This window comes from Arachis hypogaea, chromosome 6 (genome assembly GCF_003086295.3).
Source record: "Arachis hypogaea cultivar Tifrunner chromosome 6, arahy.Tifrunner.gnm2.J5K5, whole genome shotgun sequence".
Classification (NCBI taxonomy): Eukaryota; Viridiplantae; Streptophyta; class Magnoliopsida; order Fabales; family Fabaceae; genus Arachis; species Arachis hypogaea.
The window spans coordinates 114,738,053-114,750,019 of record NC_092041.1 but is presented as its reverse complement, the minus strand read 5'-3'; the positions used below and the strand labels follow the sequence as shown (position 1 = coordinate 114,750,019).

General features: G+C 38.5%; 1 protein-coding gene across 1 annotated transcript; it reads right to left on the bottom strand.

The window, feature by feature from the left end:
* Nucleotides 1-6,126: 6,126 nt before the first annotated feature.
* LOC112755967 (probable flavin-containing monooxygenase 1) lies at nt 6,127-10,081 on the bottom strand. Its single transcript, XM_025804327.3, has 5 exons — nt 9,438-10,081; nt 9,129-9,366; nt 8,117-8,292; nt 7,166-7,524; nt 6,127-6,548 (listed from the first exon to the last, which is right to left on the bottom strand). The coding sequence occupies exons 1-5, from the start codon at nt 9,879-9,881 to the stop codon at nt 6,209-6,211; spliced, it is 1,557 nt and encodes a 518-aa protein (XP_025660112.1). The 5' UTR covers nt 9,882-10,081; the 3' UTR covers nt 6,127-6,208.
* Between the last annotated feature and the right edge of the window lie 1,886 nt (nt 10,082-11,967).

The window sequence follows — 11,967 nt, the reverse complement described above, 5'->3', positions numbered from 1 at the left end:
CTGTTATTGCTACTAAGGGTTTTTTTCTATCTATGATCCCTTAGTCTCTACTGTGATGCCTCGTTAAAAACCCCCCTTCAGAAAAAACCTTTTCTTTTGGGAAAAAATCATGAAGTCGGGAAAAGAGTACATCAGGGAGTAGAGTTCGCTTTTAACTATAGTACCTTTTCATGTTACAAGCATGCCACGATCTTGGTAACTCGGTGCCGTTTAGGTCGGTCACCTTATAATAACCTTTTCCTAAGACCTCACTAATTTTGTATGGTCCCTTCCAATTGGCAGCGAGCTTTCCTTCCCCCGATTTGTTGACTCCAATGTCGTTTCTGATCAAGACCAAATCGTTTGGGGTGAAACTCCTTCGAATGACTTTTTTGTTGTACCTGGTAGTCATCCTTTGTTTCAATGCTGCTTCTCTTATCTGGGCTTGCTCTCGGACTTCGGGGAGCAATTCAAGCTCCTCTTTGTGCCCCTGTATGTTTTCGACCTCATCATGGAGGATCACCCTTGGACTTTGTTCGCTGATTTCTACTGGTATCATGGCTTCTACGCCATAGACAAGTCGGAAGGGTGTTTCTCCTGTGGCAGATTGTGGCGTCGTCCGGTAAGCCCATAACACTTGTGGGAGCTCCTCAGCCCAAGCTCCTTTTGCATCTTGTAGTCTTTTCTTTAGTCCTGCCAGTATGACTTTGTTAGCTGCCTCGGCTTGTCCATTTGCTTGTGGGTGTTCTACCAAGGTGAACTGGTGTTTGATCTTCATACTGGCCACTAGGCTTCTGAAGGTGAAGTCGGTGAACTGGGTTCCATTATCTGTATTAATGGAATAGGGTATCCCATACCTTGTGATGATATTTTTGTAGAGGAACCTCCGACTTCTCTGGGCTATGATGGTGGCTAATAGTTCTGCTTCTATCCACTTTGTGAAGTAGTCTATTCCCACAATTAAGTATTTGACTTGTCCTGGGGCCTGGGGAAAAGGACCTAACAGATCCATTCCCCATTTTGCGAAGGGCCATGGAGAAGTTATACTGATGAGCTCCTCGGGGGGAGCCACGTGAAAATTTGCATGCATCTGGCATGGTTGGCACTTTTTCACAAATTCTGTGGCATCTTTCTGCAAGGTCGGCCAATAGAACCTAGCTCGGATTACTTTTCTAGCCAGCGACCTGGCTCCGAGATGGTTTCCACAGATCCCATTGTGAACCTCCTCTAGTACTTCAGTGGTACTCGAGGTCGGTACGCACTTCAGCAATGGCGTTGATATTCCTCTTTTATAGAGGATATTTTTCACCAGAGTATAGTATTGTGCTTCCCTCCGGATTTTCTTGGCCTTTTTTTCCTCTTTGGGGAGGATGTCGAATTTTAGGTATTCGACCAAGGGATTCATCCATCCGAGGTTTAGACCGATTATTTCAAGGACATCTTGTTTGTCCTTTGCTTTCACCACAGAGGGTTCTTGGAGAGTTTCCTGGATCAGGCTTCTATTATTCTCCCCTGGTTTAGTACTTGCTAACTTGGAGAGGACGTCTGCTCTGCTATTAAGATCCCGAGTTATATGCCTGATCTCAGTTTCTGCAAAGCGCCCGAGGTGTTCCAAAGTTTTTTCCAAGTATCTTTTCATATTTGGGTCTTTGGCCTGATACTCTCCATTTATCTGGGAGGTCACCACTTGAGAGTCACTGAATATCATCACTTTTGTTGCGCCGATTTCCTCTGCCAGCTTCAATCCTGCAATCAGGGCTTCATATTCTGCCTGATTATTTGAAGCTGGGAATTCAAATTTGAGGGAGACCTCTATTTGGGTTCCCTTTTCATTAACCAGTATTATGCCTGCACCGCTTCCGGTCTTGTTTGAGGATCCATCTACGTATAGTTCCCACATAGTTGGCTTTTCCTCTTGGTCTTCCGCGTACTCCGCTATGAAGTCGGTGAGACATCGGGCTTTGATTGTTGTCCGAGTTTCGTACTTTAAGTCGAACTCGGAGAGCTCTATCGCCCACTAAACCATTCTCCCTGCAACATCCATCTTTTGGAGGATTTGCTTCATAGGTTGGTTCGTTCGGACTCTTATCGTGTGGGCTTGGAAGTAAGGTCGTAACCTCCGTGAGGCTATTACTAAGGAGTAGGCAAACTTCTCTAGTTTGTGATACTTTAGTTTGGGGCCCTGTAGAACTTTGCTAGTGAAGTACACTGGATGCTGTCCGACCTCGTCCTCTCTTATCAGGGCTGATGCGACAGCTTTGTCTGCTATAGACAAATATAGGACAAGGTCTTCCCCAACTAGAGGTCGGGTTAGGATTGGAGGTTGGCTCAAGAACCTTTTGAACTCCTGGAACGCTTCTTCGCATTCTGGAGTCCATTCGAACTGGCATCCCTTTCTTAGTAGAGAGAACAATGGAAGGGATTTTAATGCTGACCCTGCCAAGAACCTGGAGAGGGCTGCAAGTCGGCCATTCAGTTGTTGAACCTCTCTTAAGCAAGTCGGACTTTTCATTTCTAGGATGGCTTTGCACCTGTCGGGATTTGCTTCAATCCGTCTTTGGGTTAGCATAAATCCTAGAAATTTTCCGATCTCCACAGCAAAAGCACATTTTGCGGGATTTAGCCTCATCCCATGTGACCTTATGGTGTTGAAAACTTGCGAAAGGTCTGTTAAGAGGTCGGTTTCTTCCCGGGTTTTCACCAGTATGTCGTCTACGTAGACTTCCATTAAGTCCCCGAGGTGGGGAGCGAACACCTTGTTCATCAGCCTTTGGTATGTGGCCCCTGCATTTTTTAATCCAAAAGGCATGACCACGTAGCAGTAGTTTGCTTTGGGCGTGATGAATGATGTTTTCTCTTGGTCCGGCTTGTACATCGGGATTTGGTTGTATCCCGAGTAGGCATCCATGAATGACAAGTATTGATATCCTGAGCTAGAGTCCACTAGAGCATCAATGCTTGGGAGTGGATAAGGGTCTTTGGGACATGCCTTATTCAGGTCGGTGTTGTCGATGCACATCCTCCACTTGCTGTTTTGCTTCTTGACTAGCACTACATTCGCTAGCCATGTTGGATATTTAACTTCTCTGATGAAGCCGGCTTCTAGGAGTGCTTGTACCTGCTCCTCCACCGCTTGGGCTCGTTCTGGACCGAGCTTACGTCTTTGCTGTTGCACAGGTCGTGCCCCCGGATACACCGAGAGCTTGTGAGACATGAGCTCGGGGTCTATCCCTGGCATGTCGGAAGCTTTCCAGGCAAAGAGGTCAGAACTGTCTCTTAAGAGCTTGGTCAACCTTTGCTTTAAGACTTCCTCTAGGTTGGCCCCTATGTTGGTATTTTTTCCTTCCTCTATGCCGACCTGTATTTCCTCAGTTTTTCCTCTTGGCTGCGGTCGCAGCTCTTCTTTGGCTCTTGCACCACCGAGCTCTATGGTGTGGACTTCTTTGCCTTTTCCCCTCAGGTTCAGGCTTTCATTGTAGCATTTTCTTGCCAATTTCTGATCTCCCCGTACCGTTGCTATCCCCGCAGGTGTCGGGAATTTCATGCAAAGATGAGGGGTAGACACCACCGCTCCGAGTCGATTTAGGGTTGCTCTGCCAATCAAGGCATTATATGTTGACCCCACGTCGATGACTATAAAGTCTATGCTCAGAGTTTTGGATTTTTCCCCCTTTCTGAAGGTCGTGTGGAGGGGCAGAAATCCTAGTGGTTTTATCGGTGTGTCACCTAATCCGTATAAGGTATCGGGGTAGGATCTTAACTCCTTTTCATCCAACCCTAGTTTGTCGAACGCGGGTTTGAAAAGGATATCTGCTGAACTCCCTTGGTCTACTAGAGTTCTGTGGAGATGGGCATTGGCTAGGATCATGGTTATTACCACTGGATCATCGTGTTCAGGGATTACTCCTTGCCCATCCTCCTTTGTAAATGAGATAGTAGGAAGATTGGGGGCTTCACTTCCGACCTGGTAAACTCGCTTGAGGTGTCTCTTGCGAGAGGACTTGGTGAGTCCTCCTCCCGCAAATCCTCCCAAGATCATATGTATGTGTCTCTCGGGGGTTTGAGGTGGTGGGTCTCTTCTGTCCCCATCCACTCGCTTTCTCTTCCCATGATTGTCCGACCTTTTCATGAGATATCTATCAAGCCGACCTTCTCTGGCCAGCTTTTCTATCACATTTTTGAGGTCGTAGCAATCATTTGTTGAATGACCATAGATCTTATGGTACTCACAATACTCACTGCGACTTCCTTTTTATTTTTAATGGGCCTAGGAGGTGGCAGTCTTTTAGTGTTGCAGATTTCTCTGTATACATCCACCATGGAAACCTTTAGAGGAGTATAAGAGTGATATTTCATTGGTCTGTTAAGACCGACCTCCTCTTTTTTCTTGGGCTCCCTCTCCCTCTCTTTTATTGGGGGAGGGTGCCCAGGTCGCCGGCCCGGCTCTTGTAATCTGGCATTCTCCTCCATATTGATGTACTTTTAAGCTCTCTTTTGTACATTGCTTAAGGAGGTGGGGTGCCTTTTTTATATGGACTGCGAAAAGGGGCCTTCTCTAAGCCCATTTACTAGCCCCATAATGACTGCCTCAGTGGGCAGGTCTTGAATCTCCAGGCATGCTTTGTTGAACCTTTCCATATAGTCCCGTAGAGGTTCTCCGACCTCCTGCTTTATTCCCAGGAGGCTCGGTGCATGCTTTACTTTATCCTTCTGGATGGAGAACCTCATTAAGAACTTTCTCGAGAGGTCCTCAAAGCTGGTAACCGACCTTGGAGGGAGGCTATCAAACCACTTCATCGCCGCTTTCGATAGGGTGGTCGGGAAAGCTTTGCAGCGAGTTGCATCAGAAGCATCAGCTAGATACATCCGACTTTTGAAATTTCTTAGATGATGCTTCGGATCCGTGGTTCCGTCATAGAGGTTCATATCAGTGCTTTTGAAGTTTCTTGGAACTTTTGCCCTCATTATGTCCTCAGTGAATAGATCCTCTCCCCCCAGGGGCGATTCCCCTCGGTCGCTACAGGAGTTCCGACTTCTAAGGGAAGATTCTAGCCTCAAGAGTTTTTCCTCTAACTCTTTTCGTCGCTCTATTTCTTCCCTGAGATTTTGGTCCGCCTCTCGTTGTCGCTCTAACTCCTGTTCCAGTTGTTCTAAACGACCTTGGTGGCCATGGACCAACCCCATTAGCTCGGCGGCATGGGGTGGCCCTTCCTTCCCTGATTCGCGTCCTTCTGAGGAGTTTACCTTCGGATTTTTCAACCCGGAGGTGCCTTCTCTCTGTTGGTCGTTGGCTCCCTGGTGAAGAGTTAGGTCCGCGTCGTTGTTTCCGGTGTCTAGGTTTTCTTGTTCGGAGTCGGACGCTGTATGACCATCTTCGGGTGAATTGTCCGCCATCACTGGTTGATCTCTCGGGTCCCCGGCAACAGCGCCAATGTTACGATGGGTAACCGGAGATTAATGGGCTGGACTCGTTAGGTTGGCCCAATCGTCTAAAGAGGGAAGCCTTCGAAGGGAATCACGTTCCTGGGCCTCCGTCCGACTTGTGAGTATGAATGAGCGGGGGGTGGTACCTGCAAAGACACTCCGATGCCTAAGTTAGCAAGGGAATAAGCAGGTTTAGAGAGTATTGGGACTTAGTGATACCTGAGGAGTGTCAGTGTATTTATAGTGATGAACCCATAACCACCGTTGGAGTAGTTCCACCATTTAAGGGGGGAATAACCATCCCTTTATCTTAGGGAGGTTGGGATGTGGCTCCTGGAAGTGGGTGGAGAGATTTTAGGGATAGTTACTCATTTAAGTGAGTGCTTGTCTGCCAGCTAATCTTCGTTTCCGACTTCTTTAGAGCAAGTCGTGGCAAGAACCGACTTCGTAGGTCAGAGATCGGTGTAGGGTGAGACCCAATTCCTTGGATTGGGTCTTTCGTTTGGACCTGGGCTTTAGCGTTGGGTTAGGGTATGAACAATACTTAACACTTTAATATCTTGAATAGACACTTCAACAACCGATTAAGTATCCAAATTGCAAATGCTTATAAATGGTTCAATATATCAAACTTCTTGTATGATGTTGGATATCAATAAAATGAAATTCGAAATTTATGAGGAAATTAAAAGAAAATAATAGCAATTAGAATGAGAGAGAGAATTTCTTAAATCAATGAAAATGTTCTCTTAAAATTATTGAATTAAATCAAACTTACACATATTTTATGTGAAAGTGAAGGCATTTAAAAAGAATAATCTAGAGGACCATAAGGTTGAAATAGCTCTGAAAAGATGCCTTTCTTCCTTCTATGGTTCCAACCCATGTCCTTGCATAGTTGATCATTATACCATATGTGCAATGCAGCTACGCATGATCTTCTATAGTAATGCCCTGAGTATCTCTTCATGTATTCATCCCATTTTGTTATATCTTTCTTCATTTCCTCAATGCTTGGTAGCTTGAATGTTCCATCCACAAGCTCTGCAACCCAACGGCACCTCATTTCTGATGTATACAAATTTGCTAAACTTTCAGAGAATCCAATCACAGCCACTTGTGGGATTTCTGGCTGGATGCATTCCCTGTTTAATAATTAATCAAATCAAATATATCAAATTTATATACATGCCAACAACTTTTGCTAAAGAGTTTAGGCTGTTATGTACAAATATACAAGTATTAGATTATGTTTTGGATTTCAAAGCTGATATATGACAATTTAGTCAAACTTGTCAAATTATTTAACAATTTTTAACTAACAACTTCACATGAAGTTTACTGCACTTGACTTAATTTGATTCATGAAAGATATCAACATGAATTAAGTTGATCATTTCATTAGCGGATGCGTGTCACGTGGCAATTAGGGATAATACATGTGTCAAAAAAGCTAAAGACATACAAATTTAATTCATATTGATATTTTATTTTGTAGAGAATAAATTAATACATTGAATTTTTTAATAACAAAATATTGAAATTTAGATTTTTTTTTTTTATACCATGTTATTAACCATAAAGAAGAATAAATAAATAAGGTGGAAACTCAGGTGCAGTCGACTTCACGTAAAATTGATACCTGAGAGCCGTTAAATGATTTGACTAAATTTTCATCTAACAGCTCTCAGGTATCAACTTCACGTGAAGTCGACTTCACCTGAGTTTTTACCAATAAATAATAATAGAGAAATAACCTGACCTGTATAATGGAACAGTTGAATTTGGAGAGCCAAGTATGAGATTTTGGAAAGTGGGAGACACAAATATGTTTCTGAGTTTGATGTCACCCTTGAAGCCAGTAGCTAATATTACTAAATCAGTCTTTAGAGGAGAGGCTTCTCCATCAATCACAACACCTTCTTTGGAGAACCAAAATCTTGGAGCTTTCTTCAATACAATACTTCCCTCTTTAACCTTCTCAAAGAACTTATCAGGGACAGTAGAGATCAAACAATTGCTGATTTCTCGGTGAAAGCTATGACTTGGTACCATCCCAACCTCTGATAACCCAAGTTTCCTATCTATGTGGCTTTCAACAAATTTTGAGAACACCCATCTCTATTAACAAACAAACAAAAAAATATTTTCATGCGATGATAATAGCCGAAAACTGTTAAGATGATTTAACTAAACTTCTTAAGGTAGCGTTTGGTGAAGAGACAGAGACAGAAAGATTGAGACTGAGAAACAGAAATTAAGAGACAGAGATTGAAATAAATCTCACTATTCTGTTTGGTGCAAAGTGGGAGACAGAAATTGAAACAAGAATGAAACTCTAATTTAATTTGTACAAAGGGTAAATTTGGAATTAATTAATTGAAATAGGGATATTTTAGGTATAAAATATTATTAAAGTTTTAGTCTCCATCTCTAAAAATTTTAGTTCCCCGTGTCCCTATTTTTTAGAGGTACTGAAATACTGAAATTTTATAGACAGAGACAGAAATATAATAATGAGTCGCAGTCTCTCAGTCTCTGTCTCAGTGTCTCAAAATAAACGCTACCTAACATAACACATGTATATATCCTAATTAAATCTTCACATGAAAATAATTTCATATGAGCAATAACCATAATCTATAACATAAAGATTCCAAATAAAGTAATAACAATGAACATAACATATAACAAGGTGACAAACAATGATTACCAGAGGTGCAAGAAGAGTGGCAACCAAACTCAGGAAGAAGCTTTCGCCGGGCTTATGAACCATAAGCTCAGCAAAACGATTAAGGTATAGATAAGCCAGAGGAATACCCCATGGCAGGTAATCTGGAAGGTTCCAATGTTCTGTTTTGTATAGCACTCTGCATGGATGATCAACACCTACATTGTATGCCAATTAATACAATTTCAATAAACAGCATAGTGAATCCCATCAAACACAAGAATCATGTTTGTTTGTCTTATTAGTGGCATTCATAATCTATTATATGTTACTCACATGAAAATATGAAGACAACAGCTAAAATTACTTGTCAAGAATGTTATTCACATCTATCATCTTCACATAGAACAATCAAACGGGTCAATCCGACTCATTTAGACTCGACCCGTTTAAGTTTGCGAGTCGTTTAAATCTACTTTATTCATGGGTCATAATTTTTCAATTCGAACTATTTATGGCCAGCCAGATAAGTTAAATAGATTAATCCATTTATCTTTCTATTTTATTTTTGAAAAAATTTTAACAAAAAATATTATTTTAAGTCAAAAACCTCAAACAAACAGTATATATAAATATATTGTTGATGGGTTGCGTTTTTTGGTTGAATCAGTGGAAATATTGTCCTAAAATGCTACTTTTTATGAAAAAATATAAAAAATAACCCGTTTAATCCGTCATTTTTTGAGTTAATCGGACTCAGCATATTTAGCCCAAAATTTTAACGGACTTCGTTTGGATGTATATTTAAACACATAAATAGACTGGTTCAATAAGTTTAACCCATTTTGACGTTCTATCTTCACATAGGTAGCTGTTTTATTTGGTAAGATTTGGATCCTCTAAATTTTGAATTTCACTTTAGAGACTAAAGTTTGATCGCTCACCATTTATTTCATAGGTGGGATCAAAAGAAAATATGAGAGAAATAAACTTTAGTTTATAGAGTGAAATTCAAAATTTAAAAGATCTAAATCCATGCTATCTTATCCTTTACCATTTACTGTAGAGCACTCCATTGCGGTGTCTAGAGCAGATTTCTGAAATCCAACGACAGTGACTTGCTTCCCTTTTATGAACTGAGTTGCAGTTTGAGAATCCATAGAAGCATACTCCATTGAGTGTATGACTTGGCCTCCAAAGACCTCTGGTCCTTTATCTGAAGGAAATTCTGGAATGTTTGGAACATCACTGAACCTTCCTATGCAGAGGATCACAAAGTCTAATGTATATACCTGCATTCACAGATCAGAGTTATGCTTCTAATACTATTCATATATAGAGCCAAATTAAACCATCATCATACCTCAATTGAATTTAAACCGTTTTGTGTATCCGTCACTGATACTTTCCATTTTCCTCTTGTGCTGAAAGCCTCACCGGTTCCATTCCATAGATGCCATGCTTGGATCTCTTCCATGGAAGCTCCTTGGTACTCAATTCCCTCAACTCGAGTATTGAACTTGATGTGCTTAATCAGGTCAAAGTGCTGGGCATATTGTTTGATATAATCTAGCACCTCGTTGTGGTCAGGGAAATCTTGTGTTACAGAAGATGGCCATGGAAAATCTGAGAACTGGTACATCACTTTGGGACTTTGGAGTTTTGTGGAGTTTAAGGTTTTGGTCCATACTCCTCCAATGGTGTTTGTGGCCTCGAAAACAATTGGATGAAACCCTTTTGCTTTCATGTACTTGCAAGCAATGAGGCCACTGATTCCAGCACCTATGATCCCAACTTGCTTCTCCATTCTTGGCAGAGAGAGATTATGGGAATTGGAAGTAGGAAGAGTAAAAGATTGGAGTGGTGCAATTTGATTTGATTGTTTGTACTAGTAATATACTTTGAGAAAATCATTAGTTCTTCATTTGATATCACTTTAGATTGTAATATTTGGCCAACTATTGTTAAGAGAGAGCCTAATGTATCGTTTTTGTCGTTAATGTTTGGAATAAGTTTTATTTGTGTTTTTAATATTTAAATTATTTTATTTATATTTTTAATATCATTAATTATATATCATGAGTTTTAGTTAAAATTTTATAAATTTTTTGTTGAAGTTATAATACAAATATTTGGGACAGAACTAATGGTTTACTTTAGATAATAATTTATCAAAAGTTAAAACTAATTCTTATAACATTTACATAATTTATTTTTTTAGGAATATAATTAAACCTGAATACAAATAATTGGTACAATATTAATATCGAACACATTTAAGCGAGACATAATTGAGAATGAATTCATTTAAGTAAGAATAATTAAAAAATATAATACAATCTGTTAGTATAATTGACAACAGAATAATATTAAGATTCATATAAGGGAAAGTATGAAGAGCCAATAGAATATTTATACAATGTGTATAATAGAGGTTTAGGGAGTATTAAAGATATAATCATTAGTGTTACCTTTTCCCATCAGCTGAAGTTTTTGGGAGAACTTATAAATCAGTTTAAGCTTTTGGGAATATGTTTATTATTACTAGTACTCGGATGGTTATTTTAGATAGTATGAGAATGTTCATTTTGTAACTCAATAACTCATTATACAAATTGTATAAATAATCCATTATCTCCCTAGTGGGATCCTATATATAAATATGATAAATTAAACATTAAAAATATAAATAACACTTATTCTAAATATTAAAGACAAAAATAATACTTTACTCTATTAATAAATTACTTGTATAACTACCAAATATATAGTTGGTATTGGAGAAATACATGTATTTATATAATTATTCAAGTTTTAAAAAATGATAATATTTGTTAATGAATTATAATTTAAATGGTATAATCTCTTTATATTTATCTAAGAAGTTACAGGTTCAAAGATAAAAAAAAATGATAATATCTTAGAAATATTTTTGTGTAAAGATAATTATTAAACTATTCAATATAATATGTATTATTTTATATAAAGAGATGATAATGTGAATAGTTATTAATATGTTGTATGAAATCAGGGACGGACTTAAGGGGGCGAGTGGAGGCTTCGGCCCCAACTTTTTTAAAAAAAGATTAATAGTAATAAGTTATTAAGTACGATTTAATTTTTTTAAAAATTTATTTAGTATTTAGTCTAATATAAATAAAAATTCAGTCTAACTTAAATATTAATGATTTCTAATATCTAAAAAGTAAGTAACAATATTAAAAAAATATGAAAAGATATTATTACTAATATTTTTTAATTAAATAATTTTTTTTTAATTTTCATAAAGTAGATTTTTTTTCCTTCTTGTGAGCGTCCTTCTTGATTCATTTGGTATTAATTTTCTTTGTTTTAACTACTACAACTAAGAGTTCTTTTTCATCTATGAATATTGTGAAGAATAACTCAGAAACAAAATAAAAGATATTTCTTGCTAATTGTCTTTTAATTATATTGAAAAGAAAATTATAGAAAAATTTGACACAAATTCTATTATCGATAAATTTTATGAAATGAGAAATCGACCACTTCGTTAATAAAAAGTATATATATATTTTTTGTATTTTAAAATATATTCTCTATCAGTATATTTTTGAAATGCATTTTATATTATATAATTTTTTGTATAATTTTTTAATATTATATATATTATTGGCCCATGATATTATTTCTGGATCCGTCCGTATGTATGATTGGATAGTTGATTCATAATAGTTGGCAACAATAAAATCATACTGATTAAATTCTACTCATAGCTATAAGTAGCAAGACCTTGATCCTCAATGCACAATAACATATGAACACCACCCTAATAATTTAGGTGAAGATGATGGACGTACCAAAAGAAAAGATGGAGTTGTAGTCTTATGATAATATGATGGTAGCCACGTAGA

Excerpts from the sequence above, each read along its gene's own strand:
- LOC112755967 (XM_025804327.3), bottom strand. The coding sequence starts at position 9,881 with ATGGAGAAGCAAGTTGGGATCATAGGTGCTGGAATCAGTGGCCTCATT. Across the intron at positions 9,367-9,437 it reads ACGGTTTAAATTCAATTGAG|GTATATACATTAGACTTTGT; the intron begins GTATGATGATGG and ends CTGTGAATGCAG. Across the intron at positions 8,293-9,128 it reads GGAGTGCTCTACAGTAAATG|GTGTTGATCATCCATGCAGA; the intron begins GTAAAGGATAAG and ends CATACAATGTAG.